At 37.5% G+C, this 24,270-nt stretch overlaps 1 protein-coding gene across 4 annotated transcripts in view; it reads left to right on the top strand.

The window, feature by feature from the left end:
- The first annotated feature begins 10,556 nt into the window (after positions 1-10,556).
- LOC102006403 (cytochrome P450 3A9-like) overlaps positions 10,557-24,270 on the top strand; it is a 147,936-nt gene continuing 134,222 nt past the window's right edge. For 3 of the 4 annotated variants that reach the window (XM_005413768.2, XM_005413767.2, XM_005413765.2), the window contains exons 1-7: positions 10,557-10,705; positions 12,777-12,870; positions 14,691-14,743; positions 15,894-15,993; positions 16,650-16,763; positions 17,017-17,105; positions 18,688-18,836. In XM_005413768.2, coding sequence (XP_005413825.1) covers positions 10,635-10,705; positions 12,777-12,870; positions 14,691-14,743; positions 15,894-15,993; positions 16,650-16,763; positions 17,017-17,105; positions 18,688-18,836 — 670 coding nt within the window. In that variant the 5' untranslated portion in view covers positions 10,557-10,634. The remainder of the gene's footprint in view (positions 10,706-12,776; positions 12,871-14,690; positions 14,744-15,893; positions 15,994-16,649; positions 16,764-17,016; positions 17,106-18,687; positions 18,837-24,270) is intronic. The other variant, XM_005413766.2, reaches the window with a different exon arrangement.

Here is a 24,270-nt window from a genome sequence, read left to right as displayed (position 1 = left end):
GAGATCCTCCTGCTTCAATCTCCTAAGTGCTAAGATTGCAAGCATGCCCCAGAACACCCAGAGGAATTTCTCTTTTCAAAGCCTACACAGTATGCAACTTTGGGAAAAGCTTAGAAGTAAAATTGAGCCTATATGAAAGGGAAAATAGTGAGAGAAATTTCTACTAATGTGGACTTGAAGATCTTAGGGGGATTCAAGATTATTGTTCCCACTGGAAACCTATACCCACAAAGCTGATCAGATCACACCCACCCTGAAAACATTTCAGGAAATTAAGTTCATAAAAGTTTATTGTATTTTTGGTTACTCAAACACAATGTGGTAAATAAATAAAGGTCAAGGGTAAAAAACCAAAAGTTCACTCTTCAAACCCTCAAACTTTATTCACCTTTCAAATAAAAGTCAAACTCTTATGAACTCATGTTGCTACACAAAAATACATTATGCAATTTTGGATTCCTCTAACAACATTTGTCCTCTAATGATTTTGAGTGGAATTTTACAGATGAACAGCCAAATTAATAGAAGCAGAGAGGTTCCCTTTTCTCTCCAGTGAAAGGCAACAAGATTCATACTTGCAAGTCTAGGATTCTAGAGCCTTGCCTGTCACAGAGGAGAGTGTACTATTATCATCTCCTTTGAGACATAATCATTCACATTTATTTTATAGATTAGACAACTGAGGATGAGGATGTTTAACTCAGGTAAAGCCTACTCATCAGTCACCTTGGGAGGACATCTACTAGCCAGTAGTGTAGAGAAAAGAAGCAGAAGGACCCGAGGCAGGCCTAACACCTTGGACATTCCATGCCCCAGAGTAGACAATATAAATGTCTGCCATTTACCAATTACTAGTGTCATGTAACTATCACTTCTGCATAGAATGAATTAAGGTACTAATTATGACTAGCCTGATTCACATTCACAGCCTACGACCTTCTGAAAACTGCTAACATTTTGTGATTTCCTTTTAGGGCCTTGTTTTATCACCTTTTAATTCTGTTTTGGGGGCAATGAAAATTCTAACTGTGACACGTCTCAGTTCCTTTGGCCTTTTGCCTGTCTGCTGATATCATGGATCCAGTGAAAGCCAAGTATGACCGTTAAGAGAGATGTTCATTTGCTTGTGTGGGAACATCTTGCTCTCTGAGAATTTGAAAGTACTTCCATTAATAGTGTTTGGAAGGAATTTGTAGGAAATACTTACATCACATGATGCTTATGAAGCAATCATGTGACAGAAATGTCCTCTAAGAATTAACTAAGCATGTCAGAATCTCAGTTTAGAGGGACAAGAACATTTCTTACTGTCAATCTTTGGCGCAAGTATTTTCACATCTCTTTCTACATATATACACAGGGATTGAAAATAATCTCAGCATTATTTATCTCACACACTTAATGACCTTCCCCACTGAGAGAGATGTGAGAGGACAGTATAAAATGTTTTGTGTTGTGGGGATACTGATCTTAATCATGAGGATAGAGGAGTGGAGAGGAAACTGAGCAGGCAGAATGAAGTCCTTCTCTTTCGTGTGCCATAAGATGCACACCACGGCTTGCCTTTCAGGGAAAGTGCAGAGGCATGGACATCCCCCTTACCTCACCGCAGTTTTGACTGATGGACTTTCCAGGGGTTCTCATATTTTCCCTGTCTTGAGAAGCAAAAGTGCTGTTACTATATTTTCAGACTGCCTAGAATGATGTGCCTCTCTATACATTCATGTTGAGCACCCATTGGCAATTCTGAGCCTCCATGCAAAACAGAAGATCATGAGATCCCAAGTTTGATGATCTGAAGTGGAATCATGGCTCAACTAGAAATTAATTATGTAGCATTGCATCCATGAGATAAGTTTTTGGGGGTGTAATGCTCTCAACTGTAAAACAGAACTTATACTAATATTTTTCCTCAGGTAGTTGGATAGATTACATTATCCAACAAGGTGAGATGGGTAAGGTAGGAAGGTTCAATGTGGGGAAGTTACTTCAAATAATTATTATCAGTCATCACGAGCTACAGTAATTTCTCTGTGGATATTAATACTGTATGTCACATTAAGAATGAAATCTGGATTAGTCATCTCTCCACTTCTTTCTTTGCAGTTCCATTTGGAAATACAGTCTGGAATTTACAGCACAGGGTCTTTGGAGAATATTTCTTGTCTAAGATTTTTCTTACGTGTCTTTGTGTTCATTGTGCTCTCAGAAAAACTGATTACAGTCTAGGGTAGAGAACCTGGGAGACTCTAAGTGATATCCAAGTTAAGAACAATATGTCTCAAGGTTGTCTTAGAATCGGAACAGTGATAGAAATGTTGAGAGATACAGGCAGTCTTGAAGTGTTATTTAGATTGCACATGGTTATCTCATGTAAACTCTGCTCAATTTCCTGCAAGGACAGTCATGTCCAAAGACTTACAGTGCGCATCCATCAAATAAGCATGTTGATCCAGCAGAGAGAGAATTGAGTCACAGAAAGAAAAATCCCCTTTGGAACTTCAAAAAATGTTTTTCACAAACATATTCCAATTTGTACTTCAGTATTTATTGTATGGTGGTAAATTCAGTGTCTTTCTTCTCACATAAAACATCAACATCACTAAGATTCTGACTCTTCTGTATGTAGCATAGTTAGGACATGGTGCATGTCCTAAACTAGTAGGCACAGGGCCCCACCAACATACAGTCACAACCAGCAAGGTTCTGCTGCTCCCAATGCCAAAACAAAATCTCAGGCCTGGCCACAGTCCTCCTCAGCCCAGCCATAATGCTGAGATGATTTAGCTGCTCCCTTCTTCTAGTGACCAAAGCTAGTTGTCATCATAAGTTTCCCCAGAATGACAAGATCAAGTTTTTCCTATAAAGAATGATCAGCACTTGAAAGATGAGTTATACCAAAGGTGTTGCTTTCATTTTTAAATATTTTTGGCTGTGAAGATTGAAAATTTGTTAAAACTGAATGTAACATTCACATCATTCTAGTACAAATGCTGCCTCTACCCACTGAGTACAGTTCACATGTTTTAAATTTTTAATTTTTTTGTTTTAACGAACAATGTAAAACAGAATTTCAAAACAACATAATAGGAGAGGAATAATAATGAATACAGGTGAGTCTGAGTCTCCACCCTCTGTGCGCCAGGTGCAGACAGGAGATCTTCACTCAGAAGGTCCGCAAACTGCTCTCACTGAGGTTCACATGTGGGCCCTCTCTGAATGTGCCTAGCACCCAGTGAGGTACTGGAGAGGGTGCTCCATGAGCTGCTGACCACAGTTCAGGTTTAGGCCTTGTTTGCACTCCAACCTCCTGGAGGTCACAGACATGGCCAATCTGTGATTACTGTCAGTGCAGCCTGTGTCTAGCTCCTCTGTGAGTCCTGAACTGCCTGGAGACACAGAATCAAGTGGTCCACAAACTGCTGACCCTGCAGTTTGTGTCTTGGTTTGCCTGTACCCTGAACTGTCTGGGGACACAGGCCTACCGGTCTGGGATCTCGCCATCTGTGCAATCCAATTCTGGGTCATATGTATGCCCTGAACTGTGAGGGGACTCTGGATTTGATGGACTGACATCAGCTGATATCACAGTCCGCATCGGAGACCTGGGAGAACTAGGTACAATTCACCATCTGACAGAAAACCCCACACTAAGCATCTCAGGGGACATTGAGGGGCAAGCCTGACCATCAGGAAAACTAGGGACACTAGCGACCTTTGCTGAGCTGCTGAGGAAGAGGGAGACTAAGCTTTCTGCATCTGGTATCAAACATGACAAGACAAAGGACTAAAATGCAATCTCAGAACTCCACCCTACTCAGAACAAGTCCAGGAGACATCAACGTAGGAGAACTTGGTACACATACACCTGAAATTGCTGCAATGATTGCAATGGAAGTGAAGAAACAACTGGTGGGATTGTAGACTGGTGAAGCCACGGTGGATATCAGTTTGGAGATACCTCAGCAAACTACGACTACAGGTCCCATTCACCCCAACTGTTCCCCTTCTGGGTATTTTCCAAAAGATCTCAAAACATCATATCACAGTGATATATGTGCACCCATGTTCATAGCAGTGCAGTCTGTAATTGCTAAACTGTGGAAGCAACCCAAATGTCCATCCACCAAGGACTGGATAAAAAAAAAATTGTGGTACTTTCATATAATGGAATATTACTCAGCTATAATGAAAGATAAGCTTGAGGCTTTTATAGGGAAATGGTCACAACTAGAGATCATACTCATAAGTCAAATAAATCAGACCTGCATATGTAAGAATTTTATTGTCTCACTAGTGTAAAACCTGAAAGAGTGAATAAAAACTAGGAGATTTGATAGACATTGTGAAATGAAAATGAAAATCTTCAAAAGTAAAAGGCAACTGGGTTGTGGGAAACAAGAAGCAAAAGAATGGGAAATTATGTAACTATGTATATACAGGGTAGCTAACATAGTTGTACTACTGTCTTCTATTGCTTTACAGAAAGGAACAGTTAATGATTACTTGTTTGATCAATCTTCTATGTCTGTATTTGTTTTCTTGAGAAACCACTTTGAAGATATCAATAAGTAACACAACAACCATTGTTAATTTCATACAACTTTGTCTGTAACTCTGTTTTGTTTGTATTGTTCTTACGCTATTTTGTAAATGGATGTCTGTCTGTATGTTTTCCTTTCTTTTTTTCTAAAATTAAAAAAAGTAATAATTAATACATTCAGCTAGTCACCTTAACATTGGGAGTCTGGACAGGTTTACTATGAGAGGTAGCAATTGAATTAATAAGATAAATGGAAAGAAATAGCAAAGTCATGGTGATCATTATGTCATTGTCTCCCTGGACAACCTGCACATTATACTTGGTTTTTGAGCCTAGGTCTTTTAAGTGTTACTTGAGATTCTATTTGAATCTTTAAAAGAACACTGAGATGGAAACACAGTCATTCACTGTTGTTAAAACAACTGTACCTGTGTGATTGTTATAGTGTTAGTTATCTATTTCTTGGCCTGTAACATCAACTAGAATAATGTTCTGAGTCTTGGTCCTTGCATCCAAAGCACTATAGTGGAAATTTCAAAGTGCATGGTGCAAGAATCAGTGAGGAGTGATTAAGTGGGAGGCAAAGGATGATCTGGGTGTTCTTCCATTCTACAGTGTTTCCCTGTTCATGATCAACACAAATTTGTGTGCACAACTATTCATGTTAGAAGATGGTACTACTGTGGAAGTAAATGGATCATAGAAATTGGCCTCTTTTGTTTGTATTTGAAGAGCAAGACTTTTTGCATTGCTTAGAAGAAGGTTCTGGCTACATTTTAGTTCCAAACAGTGAATAATCTATGGGTTTTGCAATAGATTCTTACTACCACAGCCCCATGCTAATATAAGAAACGCACAAGAAAGATCATATTTGGCCCATTTATAATATGATCTCAGAAAACACCTCTTTTGGAAGAAAGAGAATACAAATGAGTTTCCACTGTGGTTCAGTTTCCAAAAACAAATATGGGAAATTTGTGTTTAAGTGACCTACTTAACTTATCCATCATTGTGTGAGGACACTCTACTTTCCAAGTTTGAATTTGTTCTGTGATCTTCTGTGGTCAAAAACATAAAGGGAAACCCTACATCAATGTCTTTAGATTCTTTATGATTTGTATCCTCCTTCTTCCTGTTGAACTGAGATAGGGCCTTAGATCTAGAAGACACATGAGGAAAATTATGAGGCAATAAATTAAACATGAAGTGCCAGAGGAGCAACAAGTTTTCTGCTGAATAATTAAGTGTGTGTTGTTTGATTGTGAATCTTGTTAATGAGTGGAATGTGTTGAATAGTGCTGTTCCAAAGCAGCAAAGGAATTTTCATACTCCTTTCACACTAACTTCATGTTTATATTCATTTATCATCCATATTTGGGGAAAGCCACTTAGAGTTGCTGAATCACATTCCCTTTCTCTGTAAACACAGTTATTAGCTGGATCATATTAAAAAGTGCTTCAAAGTGAAGGAATGGAATTACAACGGTATTAGGATTTCCTGCTTTTTTTAAATTTTAAAACTTAAAGGAGGAAAATATTAACAGACAGACAACCTTTTACAAAATAGCAAAAGAACAGTACAGACAATAGAGAATAACAAACAAAGTGGTAGGAAATTAACAATGTTTGTTTAATTACATACTGATATCTTCAAAGTGGTTTCTCATGAAAACAGATACAGACATGCAATATTGATCAATGAAGGACTCATTGACAGTTTCTTTCAGCAAAGAAATAGAGGACGGTAGAACAACTATGTAGACTATCCCGCATATACATACATACTATATTTCTCCTTCTTTCCTTTTTCTTTTCCCACATCTCAGTTGCCCTTTACCCTTGAGTGTTTTCCTATCATTTCACAATGTCCATCATACCTCCTAGTTTTAATAAACTCTTTCAGGTTTTACACTAGTAAGACAATGTGGTGCTTGCACATGCAGGTCTGATTTGTTTCACTTATGAGTATGATCTCTAGTTGAAAGCGTGATTAAAATCCTAGCAACAAACAAAAGGCCAGACTTTGACGGATTCACAGCAGAATTTCACAAGGTATTCAGAGAAGATTTAATACCAACACTCCTCAAACTATTCAATGAAATTGAAAAGGAAGTAATTCTCCCTAACTCATTTCAAGCAAGCATCATACTGATACCAAAACCAGAGAAAGACTGAACCAAGAAAGACAACTACAGACCAATCTCCCTCATGAATATAGATACTCAATAAGATACTAGCAAATAGAATGCAGCAAGTTATCAAGAAAATCATACATCATGAGCAAATTGGATTCATTCCAGGGATGTAAGGTTGGTTCAATATTCACAAATCTATCAATGTAAAATGCCATATCAATGCAGCCAAAGACAAAAATCACATGATCATCTCAATAGATGCGGAATAAGCTTTCAACAAGGTCCAACATGCATTTGTGATCAAAACTCTACAAAAAATAGGAATAAACGGTCTTTACCTTAACCTGATCAAAGCCATCTATGACAATCCAATAGCAAACATCATTCTAAATGGACAAAAACTGAAAGGTTTTACTTTAAAATCGGGAACAAGACAAGGATGTCCGCTGTCACCACTCCTGTTCAATATAGTTCTGGAAACACTAACCAGAGCAATTAGACAAGAGAGAAATAAAAGGACTAAGGACAGGAAAGGAAGAAGTAAAACCATCAGTATTTGCAGGTGACATGATACTTTACATGGAAGACCCCAAAAACTCCACAAGAAGACTCCTTGAATTCATCCACAGATTCAGCAGTGTAGCTGGATACAAAGTCAACACCCAAAAATCAATAGCATTCCTATACACAAATAACAAACAGACTGAGAGAGAAATTAGGGAAACCATACCTTTCACAATAACATCCAAGAAACTGAAATATTTAGGAATCAATCTAACAAAAGTAGTAAAAGATCTATTCAATGAAAACTCTGAAAAAAGGGATCAAAGAAGATTTCAGTAAATGGAAAAACATTCCTCGTTCATGGATAGGAAGAACCAACATCGTGAAAAAGGGCATACTTCCAAAACTGCTGTACAGATTCAATGCAATTACCATTCATATCTTAGCATATCTCACAGATCTCGAGAAAACATGCCTTAAATTCATCTGGAACCAGAAGAGACCCAGAATAGCAAAAGCAATCCTTGGCAACAAATATAGGTCAGGTGGAATCACAATCCCTGACCTGAAATTACACTGCAAAGCTACTGTCATAAAATCAACCTTATACTGGCTAAAAAACAAGCTTGAGGATCAATGGAACAGACTGGAAGAAACAGGCACAACCAAAAAAGCGCTCAACCACCTAATCTTTGATAAAGGGGCCAAACAAACTCACTGGAAGAACGATAGTCTCCTTAATAAATGGTGCTGGAAAAATTGGCATACTACCTGCCAAAGACTGAAAATAGACCCAAGTCTATCACCATGCACCAAACTCAAGTCAAAATGGTTCACAGATCTCAATATTAAACCAGAAACATTAAAGCTATTGGAAGTGAAAGTAGGTAAAAACCTTGAAGACATAAGGATAGGCAGAGAGTTCATGAACAAAGACCAAATTGCACATGAAACACTTGAAAGAATCAACAACTGGGATCTCATCCTACTGAAAAGTTTCTGCACATCTAAAGAAATCACCAGCAGAGTCAAAAGAAAACCCACAAACTTGGAAAAAATTTTAGCTGACTACCCCTCTGACAAAGGGTTTCACTATAGAACATGTAAAGCATTAAAAAATATCAGCACCCCCAAATTCCAATGTCCTGCTTTTTAAAATTTGACTTTTTCTGGATAGTGTCTTCAAGTTTTCCATGGTTATCCTTACTTGTCCTAAGTTGTGGATACTTATTTTTTCCCTATTAGCATCTTTGCAGAATTGCTTTTTTTTCCCCTAAAGATGCTATGGGTATGCCATAGGTACACCTCAATCTATACTCATTAATATGTTTCTCTAGCTCTACCCATGGCTAATACCAAGGTAGAATAATATGGGGCATCCAGCCCACCGCTATTACCACATCTGCACATACCAGTCTCATACTTGTCCTTGAAGCACTGCATGGATGAATAAATACATTTTTCATTCCTCTTCACAGAAACCTCTGTGGATTTCATCAGGTATCTCTTGGAGACATGCTGCACTCAAATGTGACACACTAAGATAGAAATGCTTTTGAACAAACTCCCCAGTAAAGGTCTGGCAGAAACTATGAATAAATCTTTTTAACTATGACACATCCACCTACACAGAAGAGTGCTGCGATGCCTCAGGAAATTACAAGTCACAAGAATGGGAAGAGGTGATGAGTGGTGATGGATAATCTGTGGGTTTTCTGGTAAGACTCACCGAATTTTTATTTTGCCCTCTAAACACTATGAATCTAAAGGAAGTCAAAGTTATGTTGTGCATGGCTGTCCACTGCCAAAGCCAATAAGGCATTGAACTCTATCAACTAAGTTGGTGAGAAGCCTATAAGTTCTGGCACAAGTGTGGTCCCCAAGAATAAAGCAAAACAGAAGTGTGCAAGCACAGACAAAGTATTTCTTGTTTCTCTTGAAGTTTAAGAATTTTGAGGTATTTTGTCTTGTATTCTTTGACTTGTTAGGGTACATGTACACAGAATACTGGTTAGAGTGGTGAAAATGGGTCTGTGTGATTTCTAAAATGGGTCTGTGTGACTTGAAAGGGAATTCCTCATCAGATATGTAAAGAGTTTCAAAGAAGAATGTAAGAGCTATTACTGGTCTCCCATTGAACAGCTTCCAAGCCCTATTCTCTATCCATTTAGGTCCTCACAGATTTACAGAAAAGCCAACAGACATCTCCTCTGACTACAAATGCCACAAAGTAAAGGTTGGTATAATATTTATGGAGATGCAGTCCTCACTGCAGTGTGTGCATTCTGTAGTGACGGGCACCATGTCTTTGGCAGCATTGTGTTGGGGTCAACCTGTCCACTCACTTTGTTGTCATTGTCCTCTTCCCAGTTCATAACCCTTGTTCTGAAAGATGAAGGATTTCTGAGAGTTGGGGACATTTTTTTGAAGAATCCCTCACTCTACCTTGTTATGTCAGTTCCTTTAGTGGAGTTATGGAAAAGTAACAATAATTGATACAGCTTGGTGCAGATCTCAACTCCAACTCTTCCATTTCCTTTCTCCCGTAAGGTAACCTGTTTTCCTCAAAATCCCTGAACTTTCCATGTTGGTGGCTGAGACACAAGAAATATCCTCTGTTATCTTAATAATCCATGAAGATAGAGATATCCCAAAAGCTTACTGAGCAAGCACATCAGATACCACAGTAATCACCCAGCTCAACTCAACCAACCTCAGTGGATGCTCAATGTATGTAGAGTATTCTTCTAGGCAGTAGGGACATAGCAGTGAATAATAGCTGGCTTGCTTTATTGGTAACCTCATGACCCGGTAAATGAAGAAAAGAAGGAAATCAGCAAGGGTGGAATTAAGTTGAAAGGACAATAAAAGATGTATGTGAGTGAGATGGAATTTGCCCACAGAAAGAAATAATTTTATTTGATGGAAGCTCATGTTGAGAGAAAACTATTAGATATAGTTTTTGCCTAAAGTGAAGTATGACAAGGGGTCTAGAATTGGGCTCAGATTTTAGGGTGATGAAATTACATGGATAAAGATCTGTACAAAAAGTTTGTTTAAAAGGATTTAAGGTACATAGTTCAAAATGAAGACAACAATACAGATAAGTGCAGGTTGGAAAATATTTAATCCTCACAGCTGCATTGCAAATGCTGATGAGAAACAATACTCTGAACCTTGGATGGTATTTTATATTGATTTTTCACATAGGGTAAAGTCAAAGGAGATCAAAAGTAGGTGTGCTTATTTCATTGCCAATTGCCACGCTGGAATGGGCACCGGTCTCCTCCAAGACAGGTGTTGCACAGGAGGCCCTTCTATTGGCTGGAGGCCTTATCCCACCTCCTTAACCAGAGCATATACACCCCAGCTTTCCTTGCTGATTTACAATGAGTAGTGGAGGTCTGCAGGTGTCTCCCTGAAAATTCAGGGGAGTTTTGAGTACATTGACAATGGACCTGATCTGGAATTTTTCCACAGAAACCTGGGTTTTTCTGGCTCTCAGTCTCCTGCTTCTGTATCTGTGAGTAATTGTCCATGCTCCTGTTCTCTGTTCTCCTATTCCCCTTCAGATGATGTTTTGGGCATCCTCCTTGCATTTCCTCTTTCTGTATCTATAAGGAGATGGACAAGACTGTTTCACTGGTGACATGATTGACTGTCAGTTTGCAACTAGAATGATGTATCTGAAGCTTGCAGACAACTGACACCATGTGAAATGAGAACCTGAATTACTTGGAAAGCTCAAGAATTCTAGGACAGGCAATTTGATGTGCATCTGACCCCGAATTTTTATCTTGCTTAGTCTGTCTTTTGGGAGAAATGGGTGAAAGTCTTGTGCTCTGTGGAATTGGGTGGTGTTTCCTCTTCTCCTCCTTTCCTAATCCACAGAATGCTGTACACAAGATTTCCTGATGCAACCCATATTTAATAACAAATTCTGGATTCACTTTTCCCTTTTATACTGCTCACTTCAGCAATATATATATATTTCCCTCTTATCTGTGGCCCTCCTTGCATCTCCCCTCCTTCTTATATCTCAGTAACTCCATCCAGCAGTACTCACAAGTATTTAATTTTAAATGATGCATTTTTAGAATGGAGCACTACATCTCTACACAAACTTTGGAGAGAGATTTTAGTACCCATATGGGTTGTACTGATGTATCCCTTGGGTATCCTTCACACAACTGTCCTTTCATGCAATATTTTGGTTTCACTCTATGATATTTTATGAAATTTATTGGGCATGTAAAGAATATTTTACACCTATACTGACCTCATGCCATCCCTCTAGAGGAGAGGAGATATGTATTTCTTTAAATAGCTTAGTTATATATTGTTTACTTACTTTATGTTGCATGATACAAATATTGTTATCAATAGGAAGCTTCATGAAATTCAGAAGATCCCCTCTCCTGTACTGGTAAACTCTAGGGCGCATTGAAGGTTTTATGTATACCATACCTTTACCCACACTTTCTTCATTTGTTGCTATGGGGACAATTTGTAAGCCTAGGAGCTCTAAAGTAACGTGGTTTTCTGTAGCCTCTTTCCACATTCTCTCTTCTGCCTACTCTCTGTCATCTTTCACACACACTAGAAAAAAATTTCTTTGCAAGGTCCAGAAATTCTATCTGTGAGTATTTGGATATGACATACTAGAATATGCTACCCAACCATGCACCTGCTCCATGGTTTTTGTACAGAGACAGTTGATGTAAAGCATCATATGCTAATGACTTCATCAGGCAGTTTTATAAAAAGTAAGCCTCATACTTATGAGTCACATCAATTGGTAGCACAGATTCAATAAGGAGAGAAACAGCCTGTATATGGAGTCCATGCTTTGTTCTTCCTTATAATTTCTTTAATGTAACTAACCTTTTCTATACCTAAAATCAGTAAGATTGCTGCCAATAGAGACTTGGGTGTCTCTCAGATATTCACATTTCTTAGAGACCAATGGAGGCTTGAACTCCTCCATCACTTGGTAGAAAGAGGAGCATTTTGACTGCCACTAGGTTTTTCTGGAAAGGCAGTTTTCAGAAAAGCCAAACACTAAAGGAGACATGGTATATGGGGAAAAAATGCATAAAAATATCTAAACAAACTGTAAATACTATTATTACAGAATCTCCATCACCATGTGTCCCTGATTAGATAGATTCACATGAAATTTTAGTACTGAAGGAGAAAGACATTCACTATTTTTCCCTAGAATGTATGTACATTCCTTCCTCATGGAAATATGATTTTCCTAACTTGATATCAGCAAAAGAAATACCTGGAAAAATTCCAGCCTGAATCTTGTGGATGCACTCAAATTTGAGTGCATTTCAATTATTCACTGTGGGATTGAGAGTATAGAAACAGCTGGTTTAGCTTAGTTTTTTCAGTTTTGCAAGTTGTCTGTGGAGGTGGCAGAGGAGATAGTGAGTGAATGTATGATTTTTTCTTGCATATTTTCTGTTATTTATCATATACATGGTACCTTTATGGCTTCACGGTTAAAGTTCCCAAGTCAATGATAGATATACCCTTATTTATGCAAAGTCTCAAACCAAGATGTGAATTTCTGTTTCTCTTTTTAGCTATGGGACATACACACATGGACATTTTAAGAGGCTGGGTATTCCTGGTCCAAAACCTCTGCCTTTTCTTGGGAATCTTCTGTCCTACTTCAAGGTGAGTTGCATTTGTGCAATTTCTCTTTCTTCTGCTGCTTCCAAACACTAGCCTAGGTCTATCATAACAGTGGTCCTTGAAAGAAAATTCTGAAGTTTCTGGCTTCCACAGACACTGTGTGGATTCCATTGCAGACACAGCTAGGTTTCCCTGAGGCTCTGTATTCACATCTGTGGAGTCTGAGGTTTGCCTCAAGAACATGCAAAATTCTGACAGGTCAGCGACGGAAGCCCAGGATATGGAACTCAGATGCTATGAGGTTGAAGGTGGACATTTCTTTTTGCCCCATGAATATTTCTTAAAAGCTCAGCTGTAAATTATCAGCATTTGGAGAAATGCTTGTGAGGATTGCCTGCTATTAGCTTATGAACATGTGCACCATAGATTCAAATTTTCACATGCATACCAGAATTCATGGATAGTATTTCATTTCCCATTTACTGACTAGGTCTGGATTTTCAACTTTTTACATGGTCTAAGTATTCTACATTGGAAAACTTTCAAGTGTTTGAATTTTGTCTGAAACTTTTCAATCTCCTTAGGTTAATTCCTAGACTTTAACCCTGCTTTTCCTACTCATAACATCTTCCAGGGAATTCAAGTGTAGAGTGAGATCCTTTTACTTTATTTCTTTCCCATCAAAGACAGCACTGTATGTGTGAGTCTGAAGAAGGAATGGGCATAACTGAGAAGGAGACTTTGTTACAAAGCTGCTCTGAACTTGGCCCTTTCCCTGGCACTTCACAGATGTTCCCCGGCATAAACGCAAAAGGCCAGGAGCAGACACTGAGTGCAGGCTGCTCTTTGCCCACATTTCCTTTCCCAAAGGCTCTGGGTGCTTCACTCAGATTATATTTTCATAACTAAGGTCTTTGTGTAGTTACTGACTCAGAATTTCCTAATGCATTACCACCTGAAAGTGCAATCTTCAGCCTCATTATTGATACATCGATTATTTAACGGATGCATCCCCCAAGTCAACATTTCCCATATGTACTTTTACATATTTAAAATTCTTAGGTGCAACTTACTAGCAGGAAGATTTAGTTTTACATCACAGAAGTGCAAACTTAGAGCAAGTATTTAAATTGTCATTTCTATATGTAGATGTGCCCCATCTTTCTATGATAAGCTGGAGCACTGACTCATTTTCTCAACCAACAATGTTGTGAGGCTTATGTAGATCTAATAGATGAAACGAGGCCACTGCTAGAATAGAAGAGACCAGTGCACTGCTTCCTAATTCCACCAGCATTCTAGAGAAGACTCATGAAACATAAAAACTGGAAAATGGAGAGAGAAAAGACGGCACATACAAGGGAAACTCATTGACTGGGTTTATGTACCCATGGAGGGGATGATTCACAGCTACATAAGTTCACTAATTTTTTAATCCTTGGGTTTTTTGAGATAAGCTCTCACTATGCAGTTCACAATGACCTGGAAGTTAGGCAATCCTCCTACCTCATTTTCCTGAATGCTGGAATTACAGCGTGCACCAAAAATGCTGGAAGCTCCATAATTTTAGAGAAAACACATGCACAAGAAAAGCTCCTCAAGGGATTTCTTAAATTTTATATACAAGGATAATTCCTTTGAAATGTACTATACCTGAGAGAAACCAATAGTTACTCTAAAGTCTCCATTTCACATATATCCTCTCTTTTATCTTCAATTCAGATGTCTCTAATCTCCCTTTTCCTCTACCTACCTGTGAGGATAGTCTGAATTAATGGGTTCCCATGCATTCATTCCACAGCGACACATGTGGACTGTTCATTCTGAACAGCAATGAATTCAAAGTTTGTTTTTCTTCCCAGGGCACATGGAAGTTTGATGTGGAGTGCTATAAAAAGTATGGGAAAATTTGGGGGTGAGTATTCAGGAAACTTCCAATGGGTGGACTTGTGAGGAAGATTATCCCTGGTGTGAGGACTATATCAGCTACAAGCTCTTAGAAAGCAGCTGTGTATTGTGAGACTTTTGAAATCTTATCCTGCCAAGGATCCCAATGGTCACCAAGTCTTAAGGGCCACAGTCTCATTAGGTGGAGAACACTACCAGTTACTACTTTTAAGGGGCTCCTAGGTAAGTATACAAGTATTTCCTTCTCTCCCTCATTCTTCTGGCTGTGAGGTCAAGATGTACGATGTGGCTGAATCCCTGTGTTCCTCTGTGGCTTATGTCTACAGTGATTTTGGAGGGAGACATGATTCATTTGCAACCGCTCTTCCTTAGGAGATGCGGGAGATTTCGAGAGTTATGAAAGAAGTTTTATCATGTACTTTCTTCTATAAACACATTCATAAAAGCTGTGCATCTTCTTGAGTCTTCTTCACTTATCTGTCCTCAGACTCCCCAGAACTATCCACAGGTTTCTACTGATGTCACACAGCCCATAATAAAATTGTGATGCAATAGTAATAAAATACAACCTCCACTGACACAACAACCACTGGCTGTGAAACTTTTAGTACTTATGAGCTCTTGATAGTTTGAGTTTTTCTTTTTATTTTAAAGACAGGAAAAAACAATGAAAATGACACAGAATTGTACTGACATGATATTACTTAGATTATCAAAATAGTGTAATTTAAATTTAATTTTTATTTTCTCAAAACTGGAGATTGAAATGTGAGCAGTATAAATACTATGTAACCAAGGACTTACACTGAGAGACTTCACAGTGAAATATTTGAAATAGAAAAAGCTTATATTGGCAATAACCATGTATAATCCATGTGGACTTCACAATAATTCCAAACATTTCTAATTACGATCTTTTGAGAATGACTTTGCCTTTAATGTCTGTTCATTATTTGAGCTCAATATCCTTCACTCTGTGAAGAGATGAGTGGTCTCTGTGTTCAGAAATCCTAAATTAAACCAGTAGCTATTGGTGTGTGTGGTTCACCGGGCATGTACATCCTAGTATCAGGATCAAAGTCTTGGGATTCCCTGGTAGGGGGCCATCTGTACAGTCTGGTGTGTTAGGTTGAATCAGCTCTGTTTTCCCAATACAGATTATATGAAGGTAGGCATCCAGTTTTATTTATCACGGATCCAGACATGATCAAAACAGTGCTTGTCAAAGAATTTTACTCTGCTTTCACCAACCACAAGGTAGGCATTCATGTTTTGGAAATGTAAACCGCTCTCACTTGTAGAACTTTAAAACTGAACTAATTAAATTTTCATAGTAAATTTTGAAAACTCTATGGACATTTTGTGCTGTTTTTCTCCTGGTAGAGGCTTGCACATACCCCATTGTAATATTTTCCTGTCAATATGGTTAAAAGAGTTTGACACAGGTGAAATCGTACAGTGTATTGACATTTCCTCAGTTTAGTAATGGCATCACTTCATGAGTGTGTGTGTGTGTGTGTGTGTGTGTGTGTGTGTGTGTACATGGCATGTTCATTGCTGTATCTCCATCCAAATTCATACATTTGTATATTTATGTACCCTTGATCACAGTCACACTTCAGCATGGTTACTTCACCACAGGATTCCTTCTTGCTCATTTTTTATACACAGAAGGTGAGCTTGTCTTTTCATTTTAACACAGTAGTGATCAGAGAAATAAATCCCAAACACCCTCAGAGGAGCCAAGGTAGTTACATATACATATTTATTGAGCATCTGGCATGGGGCATCCGACTTGGTAGACAATCACTAAATATTTGTTAAACAGGTGGTTGATGTTCAATAAATTCTCTACAAAGGTGCAAAATTTCTAAATTTCTTGGCAATAAAATATCTTTCACTTTGGACCCTAGCCAATTCGTCCAGCGGTCTTGATGAGAAAATCACTTTTTTCATCTGAGGATGGACAATGGAAGAGAATACGGACATTGCTGTCTCCCACTTTCTCCAGTGGGAAACTGAAGGAAGTAAGCATATATGAGAGTTTTCAATTGGAAATTAAAGAATGAGTCTGTAGAGAAGTAGAAAGATCTTAGTCTCTTTCCACAGGGCAGCCCTCTACAGATGAGCTAATTAGAATGGCCTTTTCTGTTTATGTCCTTGGAGACATTACAGAATTTCTTATAAAGTGCTACATATAGGTTCATGACTGGGAATGTCTTGTATTTTGGGGATTGTGTGTGTTCATTTAACTTAGATGATATTGTTTCTTTTGCTTAGATGTTCCCCATTATTGAACAGTATGCAGATGTGTTATTGAAAAACCTGAAGCGAGAAGCAGAGAAAGGTGTGCCAGTACCCATGAAAGAGTAAGTTTCAGGGCTCCTGCTGGGCCTCTGAGTTCTGTATTGGACCCTTCAGGTGCCTGCCAAGGAGCTGATATCTCTACTAGTATGTTACTCTAGGAACCATAGAAATGCATTTATGTGATGATAGGAATCTAATCAGCATTCTAATAGTGGGCAACTTCCAGTAGAAGACATGGTGCCTTGAGTAGGACTTCACAATGTGAAGGAGCCATGTTTATTTCAGCTAGGTTTTTCTCACTTTATGTCTTCTAGAAAGCAAAATACACAGCTTAGAAAGAAGAAATGCAATCCTAACAAAGGTATGAGTGTAAAGGTTGGGGAAAGAGTAGAAAATACTTGGTACAAAGAGAAATGCAGTGTTTGGGGAAGGAAAATGACACTGTGAAACCAGGAACAACTTAAAGCTGGTAATAATAACAAACACACATACATTTACAAAGTAACACAAAAACAATACAAGCAATACTGAATTTCAGACAAGGTGATAGGAAATTAACAGTGGTTGTTGTATTACATATTGGTATCTTCAAATTGGTTACCCAGACAAACAAATATAGCCCATAAGATTGATCAAACAATTAAACATTAACTGTTCCTTTCAATAACATAATAAAAATTAGTAGTACAATTATCTTAGCTATCGTGTGTGTGTGTGTCTATTCATATTTTTCCCTTCTTTCTTTTCTCTTTTCCTTCATACCAGTTGTTCTTTCCTCTTGAGCAGTTTCTTTCCCTTTAACAATATCTATTGTACCTCTTAGATTGTATTTACTCTTTCGGGTTCTTACACTAGGGAGATAATATGATGTTTACAAATGTGGGTCCAATTTATTTTGCTTATGAGTATGGTCTCTAGATGCATCCATTTACCTATGAAAGCCTCAACTTTATCTTTCTTTATAGCTGAGTAATATTCCAGTATATAAAAATGTCACATCTTTTTAAACCAAGATTGTTGTTGTGCTTCATATATTACCAGAACGTTCTTTCCTTTGGTAAACATCAGATCCCTTGGGTTTGGAAGATGCAATAGTGTTAGGAACTTGACGAGGAAGTTTGCAGAAGGAAAAATATTACTGGTAACTCAGAACACGGTGCTGTTGTTGCGTGATGTGCTCAAGAAGAATCCACTCAGGGCACAGATTGTGTGTTGAGGAGAGATCTAGATCCAAGTCATCTTTTCTGAGTCCTTAGGAAGAGTTATTATTTTCCCCTTGTCCTGCTGAAACATGGTGCTCACACATCTATTCTCCTTTACGTTCCATTCACAATGCTGATATTTATCTGACTGTTGGTTTCTTTCCCCCTGTGGATGAGCTGCTTGTATGCAGGTGTGGGTCTAACTCACCTTAATGTGGGTCTAACTCACCCTAGCACAAGGGCACACTAGCACCTGATAAATGCCCATGGTGAGTGTGGAGGTTGCATAGAGTAATCAGATAACACAGAAGATAGTTCTGACAGTGTGTGGCTCTCTGATTCTCTTGCTGGGTGTGGATTTGTTCCTACTTCCTTCAGCTCATAAGGCAGAAGGAGGGCAAAACTGCACATATAGTTACTTTCTATTTGTTTCTCTACTCAGCATCTTTGGAGCCTACAGCATGGATGTGATCACTGGCACGTCGTTTGGAGTAAATGTTGATTCCCTCAACAACCCACGAGACCCTTTTGTGGAGAAAGTAAAGAAGCTCTTAAATTTTGATTTTTTCAATCCATTGATTTTCATAGGGCGTAAGTAGATTATTTACTTCATCTTTCTTTTGAAAAGAACAGATTTACTTAGGTATAGTGTACATTACATATAAGTAACCTGCTTAAGATACACAAGATAATGTTCTTACTATTCACCACTATCCAAATGAGAGTATTTTTGTCAACTCAGAAACTTTCTACCTTGTCATTCTTTCCTGCCACTCCCCTCACAATAAGCAAGCACTGAATTATTTTATTTCTGTAGATTTATGATTTCTGGACACTTTGTATAAATACCATCATAGCATATGCTTTTTTTCAGATTAGATTCTTTCATTTGGTGATACACTTTCAATGAAATATGAACCAATATTTCTTTTTTGAACAAATGTTCCATTGTACAGACATAGTAGACTTTGTTTATCCATTCACCAGTTGATGCATATTAGAGATATTTTCTCTTTTCAGCTATGGTGAATAATGCTGTTATGGAAAATTTCTGGCAAGATCCTGTTTGAACACCTGGGTTCAATGTTTCTGGGTATATTATCAGGAATGGCATTGCTGAATTATAGAACAATTCTATGTGTTAATAAACTCATGAAATGTTTTCCATAATTGCTGTAGCACTTTGGTTTTCAACCAGGAATACATAAGTTCACATCCAACACTTGAGATTCCCATGAATTCATTGCAGTCATGGTAGTGTGTGTGAAGTGGTGTACCAATGAGGTTTTGATTTACATTTTCCTGATGCTGATGATACTGTGCAATGTTCGTGAAGATAATGTTTCCTTTGGATGAATGTCTGTTAAAATCTTTGCTAGGTAAATTATTTCTGCTTTTGGCTTTGAATTTCAAGATTACATTATGTATTCTGTTCATAATTTGTTGCCAGATATATTACTTGCTCTAATTTTCTGCCATCTTTAAATTTCTTTCTTTTCTTAATTTTTTTGTGTTAATATACATTTATAGCACATAATATTTACATTCCTTGTGGGAAATTGGTACATGTTCATAACATATTTTTCACATTATAATAAACATTTTTATTAATATGATAGCTATTGAAATCTTATTAACAATAAGTGTTTCCATTTCCTCATATCCTCCATGAGTTCCTTTTTAATCCTAGTGTACTTTTTGTTGTAGAGGTCTTTCATTTTCTTAGTTAGGTATTCCCGTGTATTTAATTTTTCTTGGTGCTGTTGTGAATGGCATTCTTCCCTAAAGTCTTTCTCAGCGGTTTCTTTACTACTGTTATTGATTTTTGTGTGTTGAGTTTGTATCCTGCTGTGTTACTAGGTTTGTTTATTAATTCAAAGAGTGTTTTGGGTTGCGTTTTTGTGACTTTCATGTAGAGGATCACATCATCAGCAAATAGTGACAATTTGATTTTTTCCTTTCCTGTACACACCCTTTTTACTTTTACTTCCCTAATTGCTCTTGCTAATTTATAAGTGCTGTGTTTAGCAACAGCTGTGATGGGAGACATCATTCTCTTGTTCCTGACATTAGAAGCAAAGCTTTCAGGTTTTCCCCATTTAATATAATGTTGGCAAGACATTTCTCAAATTCTTTTGATCAGATTGATATAAGTTCCTTCTATACCTGTTTTCTTCAGTGCTTTTCTTTATCACATAAGTATGTTTTATTTTAGTCAAAGGCTTTTTCGGCTTCTGTTAAGATGATTGTGTGATTTTTGCCTTTGCTTCTCTTTGTGTGATGTATTAAACTTATAGATTTGTGCATGTTAACCCTTTCATTCTTGCATTCCTGGGGGGAAGGCTAGTTCGACATGATCTGTTTTGTTGTTCTTTGCATTCATTTTGCCAATTTCTTGGGGATTTTTACATTCATGCTCATTAAAGAAATTGGTCTGGAGATCTCCTTTTTAGATAGATCCCTGTGTGCATAATTGTAACTTTTAGGAATAGTTTTTGGAGCATTCCTTCTTTCCTTCTACTAGCTTGTGTTTAGAATGTTGTTATTCTTCTAGGACCTTGAAGTGCATCATTAAGCTACTTATTTGGGCTCACTCTCTTTTTGTGATGTGGTCATTCACACCTCTAAACTTCTGTCTTGTGGCTGTTTTCATTGTGTCCCATGAATTCTGGTATGTTTTACTGGAATTATCACTTAGTTGTAGAAAGTGTGCCATGTCTTGCTTGATATCGTCTGTAATCCATTGTTTACTTGAGTATATTGTTTTATTTCCATGCATTTTCATTACTTCTGTGTTTGCTTTATTCATTGATTTCTATCATCACTGTGATATCACCTCATAATATGCATGACATAATTTCAATTCTTTTGCATTTACTTAAGCTTGCTTTATTGAATAATATGTGACCTATTTTGGAGAAAATTCCATGTGTTGCTGAAAGGATGTTTATTCTGTTGCTGTGGGGTAGAGCACTTTGCAGATATACAGATTATTTTTCTTATTTTTTATTTAATCTGTGTATTTGTGACAGTAGGGTATTGAAGTCCCCCAGTATAAATGTCTTTCTGTGTGTCTGGTGTTTTCCTTCTAGTAGTATTTGTTTTATGAATTGAATGTGCTCTTATTCATTGGCTATATGAGAAAAGTTGGTATCTCTTTCTGTTGGATTGTTCCATTAACCAATATGTAGTGACCTTCTTTGCCTCTTTGTACGAGTTTTAGCATGCACTCCACATACTTTTCCTTTTTTTATTTTATTTTTTTTATTTTAAAAATAAAAGGTTGAAAACATTAAAGGACAGACAACATTTTGCAAAATAGTAAAACAACAGAACAGACAGTACAGATTACAAACAAAGTGGTAGGGAATTAACAATGCTTGTTGTATTACATATTGATATCTTCAAAGTGGTTTCTCATGAAAACAGATATAGACATACAAAGCTGATCTACCAGGGACTCATTGAGAGTTTCTTTCAGCAAAGAAATACAAGACAATAGAACACCCGTGTTAACTATCCTCCATATACATATATACAAACTTTCTCCTTCTTTCCCTTCTCTTTTCCCATATTCCAGTTATCCTTTACCTATGAGTGCTTACCTATCAATTCCCAATGTCTATCATATCTCCTAGTTTAAATTAACTCTTTCAGGTTTTACACTAGTGACACAATGCGGTGCTTGCACATGTATGTTTGATTTATTTCGCTTATGAGTATGGTCTCTAGTTGTGACCATTTGCCTATAAAAGCCTCGAGTTTATCTTTCTTCACAGCTGAGTAATATTCCATTCTATAAAAGTACCACCATTTTCTTATCCAATCCTCGGTGGGTGGAAATTTGGGTAGCTTCCACATTTTAGCAATTACAAATTGTGCTGCTATGAACATAGGTGCACATATATCACTGTGATATGTTGTTCTTAGATCTTCTGGGAAAATACCAAGCAGGGGGATAGCAGGGTTGAATGGGACTTCTAGACCTAGTTTTCTAAGGAATCTCCAGACTGATTTCCATGGTGGTTTCACCAGTCTGCATTCCCACCAGCAGTGGAGAAGGGTTCCTATTTCTGCACAACCTCGCCAGCATTTGTTATTGGTTGATTTCTTAATGCTAGCCATTCTTACTGGGGTAAGGTGGAATCTCAGTGTTTTTTTAATTTGCATTTCTCAAATGACTAATGATGTTGAACATTTTCTCATATATTTATTTGCCATTTGTATCTCCTTGTCTGAGAAATATATATTCATCTCCTCTGCCCATTTCTGGATTGGGTCGTTGAGTTGGGAGGGGCTGAAATTTTTAAATTCTTTATATGTTCTAGATAGAAGTCCTTTGAGAGACAATCAGCTAAAATTTTTTCCAAGTTTCTGGGCTTTCTTTTGACTCCGCTGGTGATTTCTTTAGATGTGCAGAAACTTTTCAGTAGGGTGAGATCCCAGTTGTTGATTCTTTCAAGTGTTTCATGTGCAATTTGGTTTTTGTTCATTAACTCTCTGCCTATCCCTATGACTTCAAGGATTTTACCTACTTCCTCTTCCAATAGATTTAGTGTTTCTGTTTTAATATTAAGACCTCTGAACCATTTTGACTTGAGTTTGTTGCATGGTGATAGGCTTGGGTCTATTTTCAGTCTTTGGCAGGTAGCAAGCTAATTTTTCCAGCACCTTTTATTAAAGAGGCTATCATTCTTCCAGTGAGTTTGTTTAGCCCCTTTATCAAAGATTAGATGGCTGAGTTTGTTTTTGGTTGTGTCTGTTTCTTCCAGTCTGTTCCATTGATCCTCAGGCCTCTTTTTTAGCCAGTACCAGGTGGATTTTATGACCGTAGCTTTGTAGTATAATTTCAGGTCAGGGATTGTGATTCCACCTGACTTGTCCTTGTTACCCAGGATTGCTTTTGCTATTCTGGGTCTCTTCTGGTTCCAGATGAATTTAAGGCATATTTTCTCAAGATCTGTGAGGTATGCTAATGGTAGTTGAATGGGAATTACATTGAATCTATACAGCAGTTTTGGAAGTATGGCCATTTTCACGATGTTGGTTCTTCCTTTCCATGAGCAAGGAATATTTTTCAATTTACTGAAATCTTGTTTGACCTCTTTTTTCGGAGTACTGTAGTTTTCATTGAAGAGATCTTTGACTACTTTTGTTAGATGGATTCCTAAATATTTCAATTTCTTGGATGTTATTGTTAAAGATATTGTTTCCTCCATTTCTTTCTCAGTCTGTTTGCTGTTTGTGTAAAGGAATGCTACTGATTTCTGGGTGTTGAATTTGTATCCAGCTACACTGCTGAATTTATGGATGAATTCAAAGAGTCTTCTTGTGGAGTTTTGGGGGTCTTCCATATAAAGTATCATGTCATCCGCAAATAGTGATAGTTTTACTTCTTCCTTTCCTATAGTTATTCCTATTATTTCTCTCTCTTGTCTTATTGCTCTTTATAATGGATCCAGAACTGTATTGAACAGGACTGGTGACAGCAGACATCCTTGCCTTGTTCCTGATTTTAAAGTAAAATTTTCAGTTTTTGTCCATTGAGAATGATGATAGCTGTTGGATTGTCATAGATGGCTTTGATCAGGTTAAGGTTGAGGCCATGTATTCCTATTTTCTGTAGAGTTTTTATCATAGATGCATGGTGGACCTTGTTGAGAGCTTTTTCTCCATTTATTGAGATGATCATGTGGATTTGGTCTTTGGCTCCATTGATATGGCACATAACATTTATACATTTGCGAATACTGAACCAACCTTGCATTACTGGAATGAATCCAACTTGGTCGTGATATATGATCTTCTTCATAATTTGCTGCATTCTATTTGCTAGCATGTAAATGAGTATCATTGCATCTATATTCATTAGGGGGATTGGTCTGTAGTTCTCCTTCTTGGTTGGGTCTTTCTCTGGTTTTGGTATAAGTATGATGCTTGCCTCCAGAAATGAGTTAGGGAGAATTGCTTCCTTTTCAATTTCACTGAATAGTTTGAGGAGGGTTGGTATTAAATCTTCTCTGAA

This window comes from Chinchilla lanigera, unplaced genomic scaffold, assembly GCF_000276665.1.
Source record: "Chinchilla lanigera isolate Chin_1 unplaced genomic scaffold, ChiLan1.0 scaffold00172, whole genome shotgun sequence".
Taxonomy (NCBI): Eukaryota; Metazoa; Chordata; class Mammalia; order Rodentia; family Chinchillidae; genus Chinchilla; species Chinchilla lanigera.
Note: the sequence above shows the minus strand (reverse complement) of the source record. Positions and strands in the feature narration are given on the sequence as shown.